Source organism: Leucopleurus acutus, assembly GCF_964270905.1.
Source record: "Leucopleurus acutus genome assembly, chromosome: 1".
In the NCBI taxonomy this organism is placed as follows: Eukaryota; Metazoa; Chordata; class Mammalia; order Artiodactyla; family Delphinidae; genus Leucopleurus; species Leucopleurus acutus.
The window spans coordinates 145853489-145874393 of NC_139142.1; the positions used below are offsets into that span (position 1 = coordinate 145853489).

The 20905-nt window shown below is 54.3% G+C and overlaps 1 protein-coding gene across 2 annotated transcripts in view; it reads left to right on the forward strand.

Moving 5' to 3' along the window:
* The window catches only part of ACSBG1 (acyl-CoA synthetase bubblegum family member 1), a gene marked incomplete at both ends in the record, with an annotated part of 60662 nt that overhangs the window by 18284 nt on the left and 21473 nt on the right, over positions 1-20905 (forward strand). The window contains 6 exons of one of the 2 annotated variants that reach the window (XM_082851985.1): positions 2070-2119; positions 5153-5251; positions 6251-6351; positions 18785-19005; positions 19465-19553; positions 19855-19975. In XM_082851985.1, the coding sequence (XP_082708111.1) occupies positions 2070-2119; positions 5153-5251; positions 6251-6351; positions 18785-19005; positions 19465-19553; positions 19855-19975 (681 nt within the window). Of the gene's footprint in view, positions 1-2069; positions 2120-5152; positions 5252-6250; positions 6352-18784; positions 19006-19464; positions 19554-19854; positions 19976-20905 lie in introns of those variants that run through there. The other variant, XM_082851986.1, reaches the window with a different exon arrangement.

Below are 20905 nucleotides of genomic sequence, written 5' to 3' on the forward strand. Positions count from 1 at the left end.
CATCCAATCCCCACTCACCCCAAGGCAGTTGGCAGGTGAAAACTAAGGTGGGGAGGTAACTCTGGGGTGATGGGAGTGGGAGGCAAAACAGCACAGTGGTTGGGAGGGGGGTTTCTAGAGAGCATGGCCCAGGTTTTAGAAGATGCAGGTTTACTGCCACAAACCTGAGAGTCTCTGGAATGAGGTGCAAGTGGGGGGGGGCGGCGTTTGAGGACAAGAGGGCAACGTGCAGAGATATTGTTACCGTGGAAGAGGGGCTTGCCAGAGGCAATGTGAGATGGAGCTGTTGGCTGAATTTTTTTTTTTTTTTTTTTTTTTTTTCCGGTACGCAGGCCTCTCACTATTGTGGCCTCTCCCGCTGTGGAGCACAGGCTCTGGACGCGCAGGCTCAGTGGCCGTGGCTCACAGGCCCAGCCGCTCTGTGGCATGTGGGATCTTCCCGGACCGGGGCACGAACCCGTGTCCCCTGCATCGGCAGGCAGACTCTCAACCACTGCGCCACCAGGGAAGCCCTGGCTGAATTTTATGATGCAAATAATGGTTAGATCTAGCTTATGTGGTGTCCTGGTTTCAGGGCCAGTTATGGAGACCTGGATTTCAAATGCCATCTCTGCCTCTTGCTGGATGTGTGACACTGAACAAGTCTAAAACTCTCTGGGCCTCTGTCACCTCACCTGCAAAATGAGACTATTACTACTTTCCATATTAGGTTCTTGGGAGAATGCAAAGAGCTAACGCACATAAAGCACTTGGCACAATGCGAGCATTTAGTAAAGAAAAGTTAAAAAAAAAAAAAAATGTCAAACCTCCTGCCCTGCCCCTGGGGCCCAGGGCTGGCTCCAGGTGGAGGGCTCAGTGGCAGGAACAGTGTCCTTGTGTGGCTCTACCCAGGATGACAGCCAACACACCCACCTGCACTGGCATCTAGACCCCTCCCCTGCCTCCTGCCCTCTTTATGTAAGCCTCACAGGTGAGCAGCTAGGACCTGAGCCAGATGGGTCAAAGGTATCTGGGGCCACACCTCACCCGCAGGCCCAAGGCAGGATGGGGCGGGTCCCCACCGACGCCCAGCCCCACTGCATCATCACCTGGAACCAGGGGACCCGGCAGCACTGGCTCCGACACCCATGATGCTTTAGCTGAAGTAGCACAGGGGATGTTGAGCTCTGTGCCTGCCAGCCCCAAGGAGGAAGGTGAGTGCCCTGCGGCAGCCAGACCCTCGCGGCATGCAGTCCTCTCTAAGTCCTCGGTGGGGGTCTTCCAGTTGGGAGTCAGGAATCACAAGAGAGATTTCAGGGGCACTGATCTTTGAGGCGAGACAGGCAGGTCATGCAGACTAAAGAGCAGTGGGGGGCGTGGGGTCCACCGTGCCGGGGAATGGGGAAACCAGTGGGAAGCAGCTCTGCAGACTAGGTCACTGTTGAGAGCTCCAGCCTGTGCAGAGGGACCAGCCTGTGTGGCCAGGACCGTGGGATTTGGAGGAGGCACTGTTCCTCTCCCCACTTGGGGTTTTTAGGATTTGGGAAAGTATTTGGGCAACGCCCTCCACTGAAAACATCCTGTGGCGTATAGGAGTAGGGTTCTCCCTTTGCCCCCAGAGCAGAGAGAGGTGAGAACCAGAACAAGAAATGGCGTTGTGGGGCCGGACGGTTGCCAATAGTGGACAAGAGTCTTTGCAAAGCAGGAGGCCCAAGAATTTGATGTATTTGCTCATCCTGGTGACCGATTGATCCTGGGGACTAGAGAGCCCGGAGGCCGAAGGCAGCCACCTCCTGCAATGCTGCATTGTTCCTGATGCGATTAGAGCATGTGGGCTTAGGAGGCGGTAAATTGCAGTCCGGTACCGAGGCTGGGAGCCAGTGAGTCGTGTCCAGGAAGGAGGGCAGGTGCCCCCTTAGCCCAGCCAGGCCACGAGGTGACTCACGCTGTGTCTCTATTGCAGGATGGTTTTGTGGTGCTGGACCTCTCTGGGGCTGATGCGGCTCTCCCGGGGAATGCTGGGACAAGCTCTCTGAGGTTCTCACTCTCTCCCCAGTGAGCTCGCAGGGTGTGGCCACCCCTCAGGGACCATGCCAGAGGCACTCCTGCTCAGGTCTGCCAGCTCCACCCTGAGGACCATGTAAGGAACAAGGATCCCACCCTCTTCCCACCTCCCGGCCCCCACACTGCCTCCCAGAGAGAGTACCCAGGATTGGTAGGGTGTCTGGACCCCCAGACTTGGATTGGGTCTTTTCACCCTTCTTAGTCACCATCCTAATCTCACCAAAGAATTTCTTCCTACTTATTCCCCAAAAGATCCATGAGAGTTCACCAGTAAGGATGAGAGCTGTTGATCTACTAAGCACTTTACATGTATCCTCTTATCCTCACGACAGCCATAGGATTTAGGCAGAAAACCTAGGCTCAGAGAGGTACAGTGACTTGCCCAAGGTTGTACTGCAAGTAAAGTGACTTGAACAGGCCGACTCTGGTAAATCTCAATGCTCTATTACTTCAAGAAAGCATTTATTGAACACCTACTGCACACAGAGCAGAGGGTGGATTGGGAAGAAAGAGCCACAGAAATAAAGAGGAGATGGATCCCCATCCATGAGGGGTTCACATGGAAAACGAAGGCTCCCCTCGACTTACGTGTCACACACATAGTGACAACTTGGGAACAATTAGATCCAATGAACATTTACTGAGCTCCAACTGCATGCCAGAGGGTACTTAGGGACAGAGGTCGGGTTGAATCAGACATGACCCGTACTCTCAAGGAGCTTCCCAAGCCACGTGTGGCCTTCAAAGCCCAAACCTGAGTGTTTGAGGGCTACAAGGGTGAGAGCTGTTGGGGATAATCCGGGAGGACTTCCTGGAGGAGCTGAAGGAAGCTTTTGACAGGCTGTGTCTTTAAATAGTTCCCATCAGCTCTTCTGCCAAGATTGGAGGAGAAAGGAGAGCCAGTTCAGAGAGAGGAGAGTGCGGGCTCTCCCAGACTCCTCTGCCTGCCCCACACACATCACAATATGTCTGCTCATACATGCCCTTCCAGTGTTTTCTTGCTCCCTGTGCTACTGGGCAGGTGCTGAAGAAGTTTTTGCTTCTGTGAAAGTGAGTAAAGGCAAGATGCTCATAGTGTGTGTGTGTGTGTGTGTGTGTGTGTGTGTGTGTGTGTGTGTGTGTGTGTGTAGCGAGCTGGGGTTGAGAGCAATTCCCGTCCTCACCAGGGATACTTTTTGGATCTTCTTCCTCCTAGGAATGAGTAAAGCAGGGCAAGTCAGCCTCCTTGGGCCATTCTCCCACCATAACTGTCATTCTGCTGCTTAGGAACTTCGGCCTCTGGGACTGAGCCAAGTTCTGGAGCGCTGTATTCCAGGAAGAGTCTAAGATTCCAGAATGCCGGGGATACCGTGTCAATCACCTTTGCCCGGCTCATCGTGTTGACTATAATAGTCGTACCTCACTTGCTGGGGTCATTTACCAGCCACTTGTTCCTTCTGGCATGGCAGCAAGAATTAGAAGGGGCCCAAAATGCTTTTAAGGAGTCAAAACTGAAGGGATTGCTCCCCAAATCTCTTTTCTTTGAGGAAAACATTATAAATTTCACGTTGGAAGCCATCTCCTCTGAGTTAACTGACAATTCTAACAAGCTTGGATATTTTATTTCCTAGTCTGCTACCAAAAAAACCCTGTAAAGTAGGAGGGAGGTGAGTTGCTAGAGGCCGGCACAGTGACAGTGGCAAGAAGTGACCACTAGTAATGCAGGTGAGAATTAAAAACTAAAGACGACCATGGCCAACCAAGACGTGTGAGGCAGCAGCCACCTTGGGAAGGGGCAGATGGCCCTCGATGCGATGCAGTTCCGCTCATTTTTGTGTTACAAGCCAGACCTGTGGAGTTTGTTACTAGTATGACCTTGAGTGAAGTGAGCAGGAAAAAGTTATAGGGGGTCCAGCAAATTCTGTTTCAGATGATGGACAAGGATACCCTCCCCCTAAGGGGACTAAATCTTGAAGGTTCAAACCAAGAGGAAGAGCATACTTTACTCGTTTGGATAATTAGGTTTTTTTTTTTAATTAATTTATTTTAGTTTTGGCTGCATTGGGTCTTCGTTGCTGTGCGGGCTTTCTCTAGTTGCGGCGATCAGGGGCTACTCTTTCTTGCGTTGCGCGGGCTTCCCATTGCGGTAGCTTCTCTTGCTGTGGAGCACGGGCTCTAGGCATGCAGGCTTCAGTAGTTGTGGCACGTGGGCACAGTAGTTGTGGCTCGCGGCTCTAGAGCACAGGCTCAGTAGTTGTGGTGCATGGGCTTAGTTGCTCCACGGCATGTGGGATCTTCCCGGATCAGGGCTCGAACCCGTGTCCCCTGCATTGGCAGGCAGATTCTTAACCACTGCGCCACCTGGGAAACCCATTTAGCTATTTTAAAACCAGAACCAGTTTATGCAAATTTTATTAGGTGGCAGAAATGCTGCCTGTACCTTTTGATGGTGAGGATTTAAAAACAGGTTTGTTTGTGAGGAAGCAGTTAAGATGGTGGGAGATTACAGCCAGTGATGCCTTGGCTAATTTGGGGGTGGTTGCCCACAGCTGGTGATTTCAAAAGCTGATTGGCTTTAAGCACTTGGTTTACCCTGTGGGCAGCCCTATCTTTGGAGGACAGGGGCCGAGATAGAGCATGGATGTTACACCAAGTTCACAGTCCTCCCCCGGACTCTCAGTGTGGGACCCTCCGCCTAGTTATGTGCGTGTCCCCCCATTTGCCCTGTAATTGTCTGAGCCCAGAGTGCAGGAGTCATTTGATAGCATTATAGTCTTCTTTGTCCCAAGGTGGAGGCAGCTTTTACTCAACAACCCAAGAGAGTAATGGCAGTAACCGATGATCCAAAGTCAGCAGGACAAGTCCCACGGTGTTCAGAACCCTCTGTTTCCCTCTGCCTGGCACAGCAGGCCTCACCCCAGAAGCATGCTTTGTCATCTTTTCAGTCCTTCCGGCAGCCTCCCCGGAGCAGGTCACCATAGCAACAGAAGGGCTGCTTCAGCCCCGTGGCCCAGCCTTGTTCACAAAGTTCCCAAGAAGGGGACCAGCTTGGCACCCCACTCATCCCCCTCCTCCTCACTGCCCTCCCTTCATAACCTCATGATGTCTTTTGCTTTAAAACCTATCTCAGGTTCTTAAACAGACTGGCACCAGGTGGGCCTGCATGTGTTTGCAAACTTAATTTGAACCTGCGGTACCAGCAAGGAGTAAGGACGAATGTGAGAAGCAGGTAACTGAGCAAGCTGCCTGGGGACTAGGTAGGGATGGGACCAGCCCCACCCTGACAGACAGGTGGGATTCCCTGGAGACAGGGTCCTGCCCTCAGGGCTGCCGAAACCAGCTGCACAGGTTGCACACTGCACAACTCCAGTAGGCTCTGTTTACATACCCGATGACTGTGAAAGGTGTCCCCGGAGTTGAGTAATCCTGCTTGACCCTGAGGTGTATACTGAACCCCATCTGCTCGTCCACCCAGGAGATTGAGGTCTGGCCAGTTGAACCCTGAGGAGGAATCATGTCAAGGAGCAGTGAGGCTGAGTTGATAATGGAGGCCCAGTAACCCCGTGGGCTGTGTTGACCAGAAGAGGCGATTCATTGTCCAGAGCCGCCAAGCCTGGGAGGCAAGGGGAATCTGGGCCAGGAGTGAAGACAGATGGCAAGAGCCCCAGATTTCCCTGGTCCCATGCCTGTTCTGTCCATCAGGTCATGGACATAGGGCACACTCACAGACACCGTTGCAGGGGAGAGGGTCTCACTTGGGGGCCTGCTTAGGACTCGTGAGAGCTGTAGGAGTGTCCTCAGCTCCACTCTGAGTTTCTAAGCATGGCTATTCCCAAAGCCTGAGGGCTGGTGGGTGTGGAGAGAAAGGGGGTGGGGGCACCTCCCAACCCTCAAAGTTTTCCTCCAGTGTCAGACCCCAAGCCTTTCTTTGTCCAGATGGGGACACTTGAGCCCAGAGAGAGGCATGCATTTGCCCAGAGTCTCACAGCAAATTAGAGCAGAGCAGGACTTGATATTTCTTTCTACTGAGTCCTTAGAATCTGAAAGGGGAGGGTGGCATGGGGGTGAGGTTAACTCCTGCAACTACTAAGGTCTTGTCCCCTGACTCACCCGGGAGGCAGAGATGCCAGCATCACCCCCGGGGCTGCTGAGACGTGTTCTGGGCCAGCATCGGGAGCCCAGGCCAGTCTGCCATCTTCTAACAATTGTTTTTCCCCTCCCCTGCCAGCTCCCTGACTGACGGGCACACAGTCTCCAAAGAGCCCCTAGGCCATGCTCTCAAGCTCTCGTCCCCAGCGAAGGTGAAAGATGCCCAGTTGAATTCTCCAGGTGAGCCAGGTGGGAGGCTGCTGGGCAGAGCCGGGTGGTCCAGGGCAGGGATGGAGCTGTACTGGGTGTGCTGGAGGGGGTTGACGGGACACTAACGAAGCAAGCCAGGGGACCCACGCAGGACAGAACTTTGGGGGACTGGGAAGGCGGAAATCCTGATCTCCATGCCCACAGGGACCCCACCACGCCCCTACCCTCTTTGCCGCCATCAGGGCCAAGCTTGATGGAAGGAAGAGGGAGGAAGTTTTTTTCTTCAAGAAGTTTGGGAAGGAGAGAGGTCAGAGGTAGAAAGACAGCTGGGGCCTCATCCAGGGCAAGGATGGGAGGAGGCCCAGATAAGCAAGGCCTTGGAGAGTCCAAGCGGGTTGACTGGGCCCAGGGGCAGGCTGGCCGGCCCGAGCTGGCAGAGATGTTTCTGGAAGCTTGGGAGGCCACATGCCCTTTCAAGGACGTTCACTTCCAGATAATTGCACCTTGTGAGAGGCAGAGTTATCATTTACCCTGACGAGTCATCAAAATGATAATAACACAGCTTTTGTTCATTTTTATTGGCTGTACAACAATATTGTAGCAACTACAGACGTTTTAAAAAAAAATGCAAGGAATCGGTGCCTGGCACAGAGGGTCACTGCCTCCCGGGTTCAGTGCTGTCCTTGGGATGGTACATTGTTGCTGTCTTGTCGCTGGTCTGTGTCACGTCTCACGGGTGAAGAGCTTCCTCTGAGGTGCTGGTTTGCTCAGTTGTGATTTGCCCAGCTTCAGGCTCCTCAGAGAAGGCAGGTGGTGATCCCGAGGCCACTCCAGCTCCCTTGGGCGTTCGTTTGGGTGGGAGCTGGTCGGGGGAGATGACACGCTGACTGTTGAACTGCTTGTGTATTTTTTTTTTTTGCGGTATGTGGGCCTCTCACTGTTGTGGCCTCTCCCGTTGCGGAGCACAGGCTCCGGACGCGCAGGCTCAGCGGCCATGGCTCACGGGCCCAGCCGCTCCGCGGCATGTGGGATCTTCCCAGACAGGGGCACGAACCCGTGTCCCCTGCATCGGCAGGCGGACTCTCAACTGCTGCGCCACCAGGGAAGCCCTGCTTGTGTATTTCATAGAATGTTCTTCGATGTGGGTACATCCGGGGTCTTCCTCGTGGCTAAACAGGGATTGTGGGTTTAGGGGAGTGGGTGGTAGCATTTGAAGTGGGACTAGCTGGGGAGGCCAGTTCCAAGGGTCCCCAAATGGGGCAATAAAGAGGCCAGTGAAGGCGGAGAGGACTGGAGTCTTTGTTCTGAAGACTCTTCCCTCAGAGTTTCTTCTGACTTGGCTTTCCCGGTCAGAGGACAGGCCTGATGTGAGGGCAGGAACAGAGTTGGGACCTCTCTGCTCTGTCACAAGCACTGTCGTGGGCTGGAGGGCAGACAGCTGGGCCAAGGTCACCATGCCCATGGTCTGTGAGGAAGCTGAGACGTAAAAGGTGTAACAAGGGGAGACACCAGACCAGGGCTTCAGATACCCTGCTCCCCAGGCTGCCTGGTCCCTTGGAGATCAAACGCCAATCCCCTCACCGCGGCGGGGCTCGCTGCTGCCATCAGACAAGCTGCCCCTCTCCCAGGCTGGGTGTCTTGGGGTGGCCTCGGCAGGGATCTGGCCTGAGGTGTGCACTTTCCTGGAGTGGACTCTGCCTCTCTGCTCTTCCTTAGAGATGAAGAGGGACCTGGACCAAGGAAAGCATTGACCGATTTCTGAGGGGAAGGGTTTGAAAGGCACCGAGAGAGCCCAGGAGAGGGGCCAGCTGGGCCCAGGCAGCTGCCACACTCTCTTCCCGAGAGCCAGGGCAGCTTGCTGCGTCACCTCTGGCAGGTCCCATCAGCTTGCTCAGGCTTTCTTTCCTTGGACGGGATAATTCCTTCTCTGCAGCGCTTATAGAGCAGCTGTCAGCACCCGGGGACTGTGCACAGCAAAGCCCTGGAGCTCAGAAGTCCTGACTGTGAGTGATGGCATTGGTGTTTTGCAACTCAAGGGGCAGGAAGGGAGCCAATGTGGTGCAAGTTCAGCGTCCCGTGGAGCATTCCGTGTCGGGAGTGTTTCCAAGGAGGAACAAGTAATCCGAGCCCCTTGGGCCTCAGTTGCTTAATCTTAGTTAGCATCTGGCAGCACTGCAGCAGTGGGGCACAGAGAATAGACAGGTTTCAAACAAGCAGGCAGGGAATCCCAGAGAGGGACCCATCAGAGACGGCTGGCAGCCAGGGGCCAGGCAAGGGCCGAGGGTGGGAAGGGGGCCGCCAACTTTAAAGGAGGGGTGGGGAAGGAGTAGTCAACTGTAGGGGAGGCAGCAGAGCCATTCTGGTTTATCAGGACTTCGGGAACCTGGGAGGGACAGCCAGGCTGGGGGCGAACCTGGACTCTCCATCCTCTGCACAGGGCTAGGCTGCTGGGGATACTGAGATGGACAGTATCCTGCCCTCAGAGCGCTCCTAGTCTGAGGGCAGACAGGCTCTGGGTGAAGGGCACACAGAGGCTGAGGAAGGAAGGCCTGCTACCTGGGAACTGGGTGATCAGGGTGCTTCCTGGATGAGGAGGACCTCTAGCTGGCCTCAGATGTTTAAGCTCCCTCTGGGCCTGGGCCTGAGCTGAGTGGTCTGCCCTTGGGAGTTTAGCATCTAGGGCTGGTGATAAGAAGAAGGGGACAGTCTGGGAGGGGCTGAGGAGGCTTCTCAGCACCATTGCCCAAGGGACCCCAGGCACTGCCCAGGGCAGTGCCAGACCTCATTGGCTCCCACAAGCCTTCCCTGTGGGTCACACTCCTCCGAACCCCGACTCGTGTAGCCTCCAGGGTTTTGAAGGGTGGAGTGGGAGGAGCTCTGGAACGCAGCTGCAGTAAGATCCAGATTCACCATGGCTTGAGTGCCCCCTGTGTGCTGGCCTGGCCCTGGGGCTTATTTGCACGATTCCCCAGCAGCTCCAAGAGTCCTGGCTCCAGACTCTGTATGGGAGAGGATATTGGAGCAGCCACGTGTGGGAAGGGGCCTCGAAGCTGCCATTTCCATAAAATTGAGGAAAGGCAACTATCTGTACCAAAGACTGTTTGGGGAGAGGGTCTTCAGCGGATTACAGTGGGTTAAGTCGTTCTTCCCCACACATCTGAACCTTAATAAGAGCAACTTTTACTGAACATTTACCGAATGCTAGGCTCTGTGCTCAGGGATAAACTTTCATCTTTCATCTTCTCTTCATGGCAGCAGTGGGGTAGGCACTGTTATCATTCTCATGTGGTAGGGCAAACTGAGCTCAGACAAGTTCAGTGAGTTCTCAGAATGACACAGCTAGTAAGATGTGGAAGTCTTAACTGGCACACTGCCTCTTTGGGACCGTTTAGGTGTGGTCCCCTCCCCTCCTGCATGCCCTGGCCAGCCCCTGCCTCCTAACTGCCAAGCTGCAGTCCCTCTGGAGAGCTCTTAGAGGCTTGCCTGCAGGAATCAGAGTTCACCTGGGTCTCCTTGAGTTCCCAAGAAGCTGGAGGGTCCTCAAGCCCTGGTCCCCAGGCTGGGCTCTGAGCTGCCCAGATGGCTGTTCTCCCGGGGACAGCTCCACTGAGTTGGGCCACAGAGCAGCTGGGATCTGACCTCCACACAAAGGCAGCCTTGTGCTGGGCCTAGACATACCTTTTTTTCTAGCCCTTTCTGGGTTAAGCGTGAACCCCAGCTGGATCAAGTCAATGTCAAGACCACAGGGGAGAGGAGGGGGATCTAAGGCAAGCAGCTGCCAGTGATGGGGCTGGTGGAGGTGCTGGCCAGACCTGTTCCCTGCACTCACTCTCCCTAGGAAACTCTCACACCCACTGGGGAGTTTTGAGCTGGAGGTCAGGAGGCTGGGAGCTCAGCCCAGCTTGTTCACCAGGCCTCCCTCTGTCCCACGCTCCTACCCTTTCCCAAATGTTTCAAGGGCATGCGTGGTGTTTCGTCTGGAAGGAGACAGGCACTACCCTTGTCCTCAGGGAGCTCAGAGCCTGCAGCTGGGGGGCAGGGAGGGGCCCTGGGCACAGTGTGAGGCAGAGGATCGCTGTCATTCCAGCTTCTGTGGGAGTGGGGGTAGGGGAAGGTAGAACGACTTCCCAGAGGTCAGAGGAACTGGGAACAGGTGGTAATCTCAGCCACGCCAGCTGAAGAAAGCAGAGCCTCTGGGGATCCTTGTAAAAACTCTCCCCTCATCAAAATGTCCAGTTCTGTCAAGACACAGGTGTGCCAAGGGCTGGACAAACTGTTCTGGCCCAGGCAGGCCTTGACCCTAATCTCTCATCATGTCCTGAAGCCACCGTGGGCTCTTCCCCTCATATATCCCCAGAGTGCCTGGCATGGGGCTAAGCAGGTTCCAAAGACCCTTAGCAAAGAGTCCCTGTATGAAGAGGGACACCCTGGTGCTCGTCCCAGACGAGCCTTTGCAGCAGGGGCTGCAGGATGCCGTGCCCTGAAGATAGACATCTGTCCCGGTCTTAGAACCACATTTACCCAGGATCAGTGTCTCCCTCCTTCTTCTTAATCAGCTTCATTCCGAGGCCATTCCCACAGGCTGCAGGAAACACCCCGGGCTTCTCCTCTCTGCTCTCCGTGTTTCTCCCTTTCTCAGCTAATTGAGAGTGACTTCCTCTGCTGTTCAGGAGCCTTTATTCCAGAGCCCCAGAGAACACAGCTCCCTGCCTGCCTCACCACTCCCAGCACAATGGGTGATTGTAAGGCACAGGCCGGGGTCAGGCCAAGACGAGGTGGGGCAACATGAGAGAGAGAGCGGGAGACGAGACAGAGGCAGGACAAAGTGCAAGCGGGGCCTTGGGACAGCCCGCTCCCAGCGCTCAGCGGACATTCTCCCGGTGTGTGCTTGGGGCTGTTGGCTGCAGGCTGCCTGCTAGCTGGGTTCTCTGTAGATCTCCCCATAGATCTAACCCTCGGATGCCGTTTGGAATCAGGGCTGGTTTGGATGTTGGGTGCCTTGCTGGGTGATAGGGACCTTGGTTGGGTCCTGGGCATGTTTGGGCTGTTATCGCAGCAGTGAGATGGCTGGGCATGGGATAGACCTACACCCCTGTTGAGTTTCGAGGTGAGGGGATGGGGACAAATTTAAGGGTCTGGCAACCTATCCCGATTTCTTACATTTCTGCTCTCCTCCAAGGAATCACCTGCAGGTAGGCAGGCTGAGACGTACCAGAGCAGCCCTGGACCCACTCGTGATGCCTCCCTCCTGCTCAGTTCTGAGCAGCCTACTTTGTGGCAGAGGGTCAGGGGACTCAGGTGCCACCCTCCTCTTCCGCCAACACCATCCCCAAAGGAGTAGACCATGGATCCCCGAGCCTAAACCTCATTCACTGACCAGCCCCCTAGCCACTGGATGCAAGGCAGCTGCCAGTCAGAGGTCTTGTCCTAGTCAGTCCCAGCTCTGCCCCTAACTTGCTGTGACCTCGGCCATTCCTTCCCCCTCGGAGACTCAGTTTCTTCTCCCTCTGATGGTACTATGTGTAGGAATGCCCTGCCTTCACTGCTCAAGGATGCCCTACCCCCCACCGCTCCCCCACCACTGAGGTCTCGGTCTATATCCCTGATGGGCATCACATGTTCAGTTTTATTTATTCTTTTGGCAAACATTGCAAGTCCAGTGCTTGCATCAGAAGTTCAGAGTCTAGTCAGAAAGGACGGAGAGGGATTTCTTGAGCACCCACCATGTGCTAAGCTTTTTAACAATATTACTTTGATGCAGATCTTTTTAGTTTTCTCTCTGCATTTTTATATGCACTTTTGTTTGTTCCCTGTTTTTCTATTGAGGGTATACTCTGGACATCTCCTTGTGTCATTAAATATTTTTTAAATACTATTTTGGTGACTGCCTATGAATCTGTGATAGGGCTGTACTCTAATGAATTTATCATGTCCCCCTATTGGACACTGGGTTTTTTCCAATGATTTTGTTAATAGAAACAGAGCTGCTAAGATATCCATCTCCCTGTTCTCGCTCTGTGTGTCTCTGATTGTTTCCCATGGGTACTTTCTAGAAGTGTGATTGCTGTGTCAGAAGTTACTTCTTTTTTAATCCCTTTGATATTTATTGCTAAATCGCTCCTGGGAAAGTCATACCAATTCACACTTCCAAACGGCACAGCACCCTTGCCAACAGTGGGTGTTGTCTGTTTGTCTAATTCCAGCTTTGCTACTTCATGTTCTTTGATTTTAGGAGAAACCCAGGTAGGTATGTAGGTAGGAAGGTAGGTAAGTAGGTAGGTACATAGGTAGATAGGTGAGTTCAGATGGCTTTAGTTGATGGAGGTTATCATGAGGACAGGTAGAGAAGAAAGGAAGTTTAGAAAGTGTCCAGTGGGGATGGGAAGAAAGAGACCTCCGTGGTTCCCCACTCTGGTGACAACCACTGTTGCTCAAACCCAGCCCCTCTCTGCTGCACTGCCACTGCCTGCTTCTCTCTGCTCCCCACACTGTGCTAGGACTCCTGCCACCCCTTGATCTCGGTGGATCTGTCATGATCTCTGCAAGTCACTGTCCAACTCTGCAAGAGAGAGGCTCTGAGTGGATCGGTCACTGCCCACAAGGAGCGCTCCTTCGGGGCAAGGCCCAGCACGGTGACCTCATGGCCCCTGTGCAGGGCATGGGGTTCTGGACTCATTGCTGTGGCCAGGGGAGCAGGGCCAATATCCAGTGCTTTGTGGGCAAAGGACCCCTTCTGACTGCTCTGTCCACCTTGCTGATAGGTAGGTCTTCTACCTCACTGTCCAGAGATTTCTCTTCCGAGAGAGATGAGATTGGGAGAGAGAATGGAGTGAGCAAAGGCCCAGAGGTGGGGGTACATGGACATGAGAAGCGGGAGAGGATGAGGCACTGCAGCCAGGGAGGCTCATCTATCTTCACTTCCATCAGTTCCTAAGCCTGAGGCCACTGAGCTGTGGTGGACTCAGGTCAGGAGGGCACTGAGCGGGGCTGGGTCTTGCCAGGCCCTACCTGGGGGCTCTCAAGCATGCAGGACGGAGGTTCAGCCCGCCGTGGCCCACTTGGGCAGGCATCTGCTCTGGGGGCCCACCTCGCTCTGTACTTGGGCAGCAATGTGTCCTGTACCACCCTCATCCATCCTGGGGGGAAGCGAGGAGGGGAGAGAGGGAAAGGCCCAGGTCCCCTGGACACACCGTCATTCAATCCAGCCTCTGGGACTGGGATGGGACAGAAACTGACTTGTGCTTCCGCTAAGGCCCCCTGCCCTCTTCTCGGGTCCAGGCTTCTGTGCTCAGGACCCAGGGAGGAATCAGACCTGCCTTTGAGAGCCTCCAGCCTGGTGGGAGAGGCAGACCCAACCAGGACTTGGCCCGCAGTGAGGCTCAGGCACTAAAGTCCCCAGTGAGGGGGTGGCACTTGGGGCGTGAAAGGTGGGAGAGGTGGATGTGATGGAGGAAGGGTGTTTTAGGCAGAGTCACAGCATGGGCAAAGGCCCGGGGGTGGGTGGGAATTAAGGGAACCGGGAGCAGCTCAGGTTGGCTGTGCTGAGGTGGGCAGAGACTGGCGAGCCCCTTTGGGGAGGGCCTTCCTGAGAAGCCACAGTGAGGGCATCACCCTGTGGTCAAGGGGAGATGTGGGAGGCTTTTGAACAGGTCAGATATGGGTTCAGAAAGGTCACTCTGGGAGCCTCTGGAATGTAGGAAGAGGCAGTGGCCGGAGGTCCTGGCTGCCCAAGGTCACCGAGCCAGAGCCCCAGTGCAGGACTTGGGCAGGAGGCGTGACAGTCCTTTCCCAGGGGAGATGTGGGTTCTGGGGTCGGCCTAGAGCCCCACCGTGACCCCAGCATGGCCAACTGGAACTGTGTGGATTTGGGAGTCAGACTGTGGGTTGGGATCCCAGCTCTGCCAGCGGTGACTTAGCCTCTGTGAGTCTCACAGGATGGAAGGTTGTTAAACACGAGGTCATAGAACAAGGTGGCACGCAGCCCTCCTGGCACAAGTAGGGTGCTCAGTAAATGGGAGCTGTGCCCATTCTAATTCCTTCAAGGGAAGGGGAATGACTGGGCCTCTGGAAGGCCAAGGGCAGGGGCAGGCCCCTTCCCACCAAAGTCTTCCCTTCTGGCTAGTCTGGGGTTCAGACAGCTGAGCCTGTGCAGTAAATGTAGAGAGAAAGGGCTGGGCCGGAGCTGCACTGCCTGGTCACCCTTCCCGAAGGGCGTGGGTCCACCAGGGGCCAGGCCTCTCATCCCCGTCACAACGCAGCTGGGCTAAGAGGAGACTGATCTCACGGACCAACTGCCTTTCCTTCCCTTGTCCATTCCTTCTTTCCTCCTTCTGAGAAGGATGTGAGGTGACTTAACCCCAAAGCGAAGGCACCATGAGATAAAAAACTAACATAGGGGAAAGGCAGAACCGTGTAGTTAGTGGGAGAGAAGAAATCAGGTGAAGGAACTCTGTCTAAAACGTCCAACAAAATTTTACGTGCTTTTTTCTTCAGATGCAGTAAACCCACGTCTAGAAATCTGTCCTTTGGAAAGCCTAAGGGCTAAAACCTGGAAATCATCTGAGTGTCTTTCAATGGGGAAGTGGTTGTGATATGTACATGATGATACGAAATTATGATGTGGCCAACGGAGCCGTATCAACACAGCCACACACACACACACACACACACACACACACACACAATGAGAGAGATACATTAATGTCACGGAAGTTAAAAACGGATGACTTGGCTAATGGCTGTCTGAATGTAGGAGCCAACATTTAAAAATCAGATGACACACATAAACACCAGATTTCAGGTAGCCCTCAGGTTCCTTTCCTCCTGGGCACCAAATCCTAGAGCCAAGGAGCAGCCACCCCTTTAGATGAAGCGTGTGCTCCCCCCACCCCACAGTCCCCACCACTCCATGTTGCCTCCCTGACACCGAGGCTGGGGTCGGGGCAGTGATCACTACCCTTGTACTGCAGCTTTCCTTAGTAAAACGTTGTACTCTTCTCTGTCTTTATCAAAAAACAGAGACACAACAGGTGGACTACAAGGGCCACGTGTCTCAAGGAAAATGAGAGGGAGCCTATTTCTTTGTGAAAATGAAGACTGTGCCTCTGTGTTTCACATGCAAATTCTGGGGCACTTCATTCATTTATTGTTTACTCTTATATATTATTTATTATGATGCTGGTACATTACCTACCTATCCCCTAGGGGCATTTTGGGTTTGCTACCCTTGAGTAATACAATAGTAACACGATTCTTTTTTTTTCCCTTTGGATAAAAAAACAACAGCAACAGAATTAAAATGAATTCCTTGTAGGTATATCTGTATAAGCATGACATACACCAAATGTGAACAGTGGTTACTCAGACAGGCAGCATTAAGAAAGCCCTATCCCATTTTATATCATGTACTTCTAAATTGTTTTCTATTTCTTAGAACACATATGTATTGCTTTGTGATTTTTTAGAAAAGGTTATAACTTAAAAGATGATAAGTTAGAGTTAAAACTTTGGGCTGAGGGAAGCTTCCACAGCAGATCGTAAGCCTTACCTGTGATGATCTTGGCAAGCCTGGGGGAACAGGTAAATGGAGCGCGGCATGAGCATCTAGCAGTGCCCACAGGAGAAATGTGCCTTTTCTGGCCTAAGCACGAAGAGGAATCTGTACCAGGGAAAGGAAGAGAGCTACCAGCTACTGGGAAGTGACTCTGCCAGGCTCTGGGCACGCAGGCCGGGCTACCTCACGGAATTCTTGTCCCAATTTGGGTGAGGAGGTTGTGTGTCAGCGTTCCATTCTTCCTCCCTTTTTCTTCTTTTGGCTGTGCCACGCACCTTGTGGGATCTTAATTCCCCGAACAGGGACCGAACCCAGGCCCTCAGCAGTGAAAGTGCGGAGTCCTAACCACAGCACCACCAGGGAATTCCCCTTCCTCCCATTTCTAAAAGCAGTTTTATTGAAGTGTACTTTATATGCCACCGAATATGCCCATTTTAAACGTAACGATTTGTCACTTTTTCATTGAAAAAAGTCACTTTTTCTATGATTTTTAGCAAATTTTCTGTTGTACAAACATCACAGCAATCCAATTTTAGAACTTTTCCATCACCCCAAAAAGATCCCTGGTGTCCACTTGTAGTCACTCCCCATTCCCACCCCAAGCCTCAGGCAACCACTCATCTGCTTTCTGTCATTTCTGCCTTTTCTGGACATTCCATGTAAACGGAATCAGACGATACATGGTCCTTTGCTTTTGGCTTCTTTCACTGCACATGTTTTTGAGTTTCATCCATGGTGTTGCCTGTATCAGTACTTTGCTCCTTTTTAGTGCTAAATAGTATTCCACTGTGTGGAGAGGCCACATTTAGTTTTCACTTACCAGTTGATGGACATGGTTGTTCCCGCTTTTTGACTACTATCAATAATGCTGCTATGAACATTCATGTACAAGTCTTTGTGGGGATGTGTGTTTTCGTTTCTCTTGGGTAGATGCCTAAGAGTGGAATTGCTGGGTTGTATAGTAGATTTAGGTTCAATTTTTTTAAGAAACTGCTAAACTGGCTTCCAACATGGCCGCACCATTTTACATTCCCGCCACCTGTATGAGGGTTACAGTCTCTCCATAACCTCTCCAACCCTTTGCGCTTGACGATGATTAAAATGGAGCTAGGAGGAGAAAGACTTTCCTAGGTCACACAGCAGGGAGTGGCAGAATGGAATCGGAACCCAGGTCGACCTGACTCCACAGCCTGTGTCTTAGCCCTGGTCTGCTCATGTGAATGGACTTTCACCTTGTGCAGGGACTGGAGACCCTAAAGAGGTTGATCACTGGGATCTGCCAGGCTGGGGTCCCAGGATATGGGAAAGGGGCTTAGAGATGTCTGAGAAGTGATTGGAGAGGGGTCCTCAGCGGCCCTGGCTCACCCCTCCACCTGGGGATGTGGGTCTCAGCCTGGGGAGGTGGTGGACGCCAGCCAGCATGGTTCTGACTTCTGTCAGTACACAAGGCCTGGCGCTGGGTGACCTTCTCTCTGCCCCAGCCCACATTCCCAGGCTGACATTCCCCTGCCTCAGACATTCCCTTCTTCTGCTTGGGCCGGAATATGTCCCCTTGTCCCCCATCCTTGGCCTCCATGGGAGGAAGGATGGGCTCTCCTGTCCCAGCCCCAGGATCTTTACCTCTTTCTGCCAACTTCAGGGTCCACATGAAACCTTAGAGTGTTGAACAGGAGAGACAAGGTCATCAGTCCATCTGCTGCCTCGGGGAAGGGCTGGTCACAGGACCCCTGTTGGTCCCGCCTCGAGATGGACATCCAAGGAGGTGGGACCTCTCCATCTCAGCATGGGTCTGGCTAGCAGGTGGCAGGGTAGCCCCTGTGGTCCTAGTCAGCCCTCACTCCCCCGCCCTTGGGTCACCTTTTTAGAATGACCGCCATGGCCCCAAAAAGTGGCCTCATGGACAAAAGGATCTAGACCACCCATCCAAGCCTCCTTTGCAAATGATCTGGAGAACTTAGAAAAAGGAGGAAGAACAAAAGTGTGCATTTATTGAACCCCAACTATATGCCAAGGCTTTTTCATTTTTTTGACCCTCATATCATCCATGAGAACTAAACCCTTACCTTTCCCCTGAGAAAACAGACTCAGAGGTTCAACGGCTTACCTCACGTCTCACATACTAAATGTTGAAGCTCTGTTCCCACCTACCGCACACAGTAAAAAAGGCTAGGGTGTGCCTGGGACACTGTCCCAAGTGTGAGCATTGGCCTCAGGCATACCTTTCCCACTGTGTGACCTTGGGGAAATGACTGAACCTCTCTGAGCTGCAGCTGCCCCATCTGTAAAATGGGGCTACCAGACCCATGTTGTGCAGACTAGATGAGATCCCCATGTGAGGGATTCGCATGGGGCCCGGCACTAGGCAAGAATGAGCAGAGATGGTTAGGTTATTTCCTGGGACTGGGAAATTTTCCAGGCTAGTGATCAGAGCCTGCTGGTTTTCAGTCTCCTCTAACCCCTTGGAAGGGGCTATTTTTGATGCTTTGACCTTCTGTCAGTTGGGTCTGTCCCCAACCCATTCTCAGGAGGCAGAGGAAGGGTAGAAACCCCAAGGATCTGACAGTCCCACCCTTCTGGGGCAGCCACAAATCCACTGCAGACTGCCCACCCTCAGGGGGCAAATCCCAGCTGGCAGGAAAATGTCTCTAGGGTCCCCAAGGCCTCCTCCTCCCCTCCAGCTATTCTCTCTCCTCTTCCTTGCTGCACCCCTAGAGGCTTGCCCATCCTTCAAGGCTGTCAGACCTCCCCCTCCAGGGAGCCTCCTGGTGTGTCTGCCAGCCCCCTTGGCCCAGTGCCCAAGGCATTGTTGGGAACAGAGGCCTGGGAGCTCTGCTTAAGGTAGGACCAAGGGTCCCCTGGGGACAACCCTGGGCTGGCACGATCCAAGCTGTGGTCTCCCGGACCCTGCAGAGGAGGCGCTGTGGACAACTCGGGCCGATGGGCGCGTCCACCTGCGCATAGACCCCAGCTGCCCACAGACTCCCTACACTGTGCATCGGATGTTCTGCGAGGCTCTGGACAAGTACGGGGACCTCAGCGCTCTGGGCTTCAAGCGACAGGGCATGTGGGAGCACATCTCCTACAACCAATACTACCTGCTGGCCCGCAAAGCCGCCAAGGGCTTCCTAAAGGTGAGGGAGCCCCTCAAGGCACAGCCTCTCCCCTCCCCAGCCCTGCCTTCCAGCTCTGGCCCTCACAGGCCTCTTTCCGACGTCCCACTGGGCAAGCCCTTAGAAAGGATAACAGTAAAAACCAGCCCATTTATTGAGCTAATTGTCCGCTCTGGCCTGGTGCTGAGGGTTTACGTTCACTGGGCCCTTGCCATGTGCCAGGACGGGACACGAGCTTCTCGTTTTTTGTCCCATTCAAGGGGCCTGAGAAGCCTGGTGCACTGGGTTGAGGTCTGGGCTCCCCGGGAAGGCCCTGGGAGGGGCAGCAAGGGCTGTTGAGTGACTCGTCCCCCAGGGCACTCTCTAATGAGGGAGCCTGGGAGGGTGGTCCCTCAGGTGGGCGGCAGGGTCCCTGCAGTTTGGAAGGGGGGCTTGGTGAGAATGGGAGGCTGACCCGGCCTGTCTGCCTTTGGCCTGGAGCTCGGCCTGGAGCGGGCCCACAGCGTGGCCATCCTCGGCTTCAACTCCCCGGAGTGGTTCTTCTCGGCAGTGGGCACAGTATTCGCAGGGTGAGTGGCTGAGGGAGGGGCCGGGTCTCCAGTGGGTTGGAGGTGGGCAGAGAGCGGAGAGAGGGTCGTTATCTCTTTTTAGGGGCCCCCAACCCCGTCCCCAACATCCCGTCTCTTCCCCGGGGCCCTCCCCAGCACCACCTTTGTCCCTGCTCTGCCTAGGGCGACTGTGCTGAGCTGCCTGTCTGGGCCACGGGAGCTCTCTGGGCCTGGGGGCTGTGGGTGTGTCGGGCAGGGGGCTGGGCCAAGGGGGTGGCCCACTGCACCTGCCCAGACACGCATCCTCCTGGGTCTCCTGCAGTGGCATCGTCACTGGCATCTACACAACCAGCTCCCCTGAAGCCTGCCGGTACATCGCCCATGACTGCCGTGCCAACATCATCGTGGTCGACACGCAGAAGCAGCTGGAAAAGATCCTGAAGGTTTGGGGGAAAGGGACCAGGGCCATGGGGGTCAGGCTGGGCGTCCTCACAGACCTCCAGCTTACAAAGGGCTTTTCCACCCTCCCTGCCAGAATCCTCCATCATTCTCAACAGCAACCCGCCCCACCACACGCACACAGGCAGGGCAATGGCCGCCGACCCATTTGCCAGGTCTGAAAATTGAGGCCCAGAGTGTCCAAGGGACATACCCCACATCCCCCAGCCAGCCTGCTGTTCCCCATGGCTTTCCCTTCAGGGAAGGGTTGTGTGCCCTGAGGGTGGCTCAGGGCTCTGACCCGTGAGCACCCAAGTCTGAGTCTCGATGGGGAGTGTGGGCTGCCACAGGGTGGGGCTTGGGCTAAGCCACAGCAAGTGCCGCAGGGTCTTCTGAAGACAGCAGGGCACTGGAGGGGCTCAACAGTGCCTCTTGGGGCAGCTGGGTCTTTTCTGGAGCATTGATGCCTCCTGATTCATTTAAGGTCCCTCCCTGATTGGCTCTGTCCCCATGGGCACCACGCTGGCATGCAGCGGCCTGAGGGCACCTCTGTGCCCCAGCTACACCCAGTAGCCTGCAAGATCCTCCAAGGCTCCCTGCCTCTCAAAGGAGGCTCCCGGGTTGACTTGTTGGCTTGGCCCTAGTTCTGGAGATATCACCTGGACCTCAGCTCCCCACCTGTACCCGAGGGCAGGAGAAGTGGTCTCCAGTCTCCTAGGACTGTGGGATCTGGATCGCAGGACGGGCCTTCCCTCAGCTTGCGTGAAGTCCTTTTCTGTCTCCACTCCTTTTGAACCCTGTTGTCAGGGTTCCCTCATTCTGAGGGCCTCCATTCTGTCTGATTTGGATAAATGCTTGACATTGGGGGAGGAGATGTGGGTGCAGATAAAGTGGCCCAAAGTGAACGGCTCTGAGAGACTGAGGTGAACCCGAGC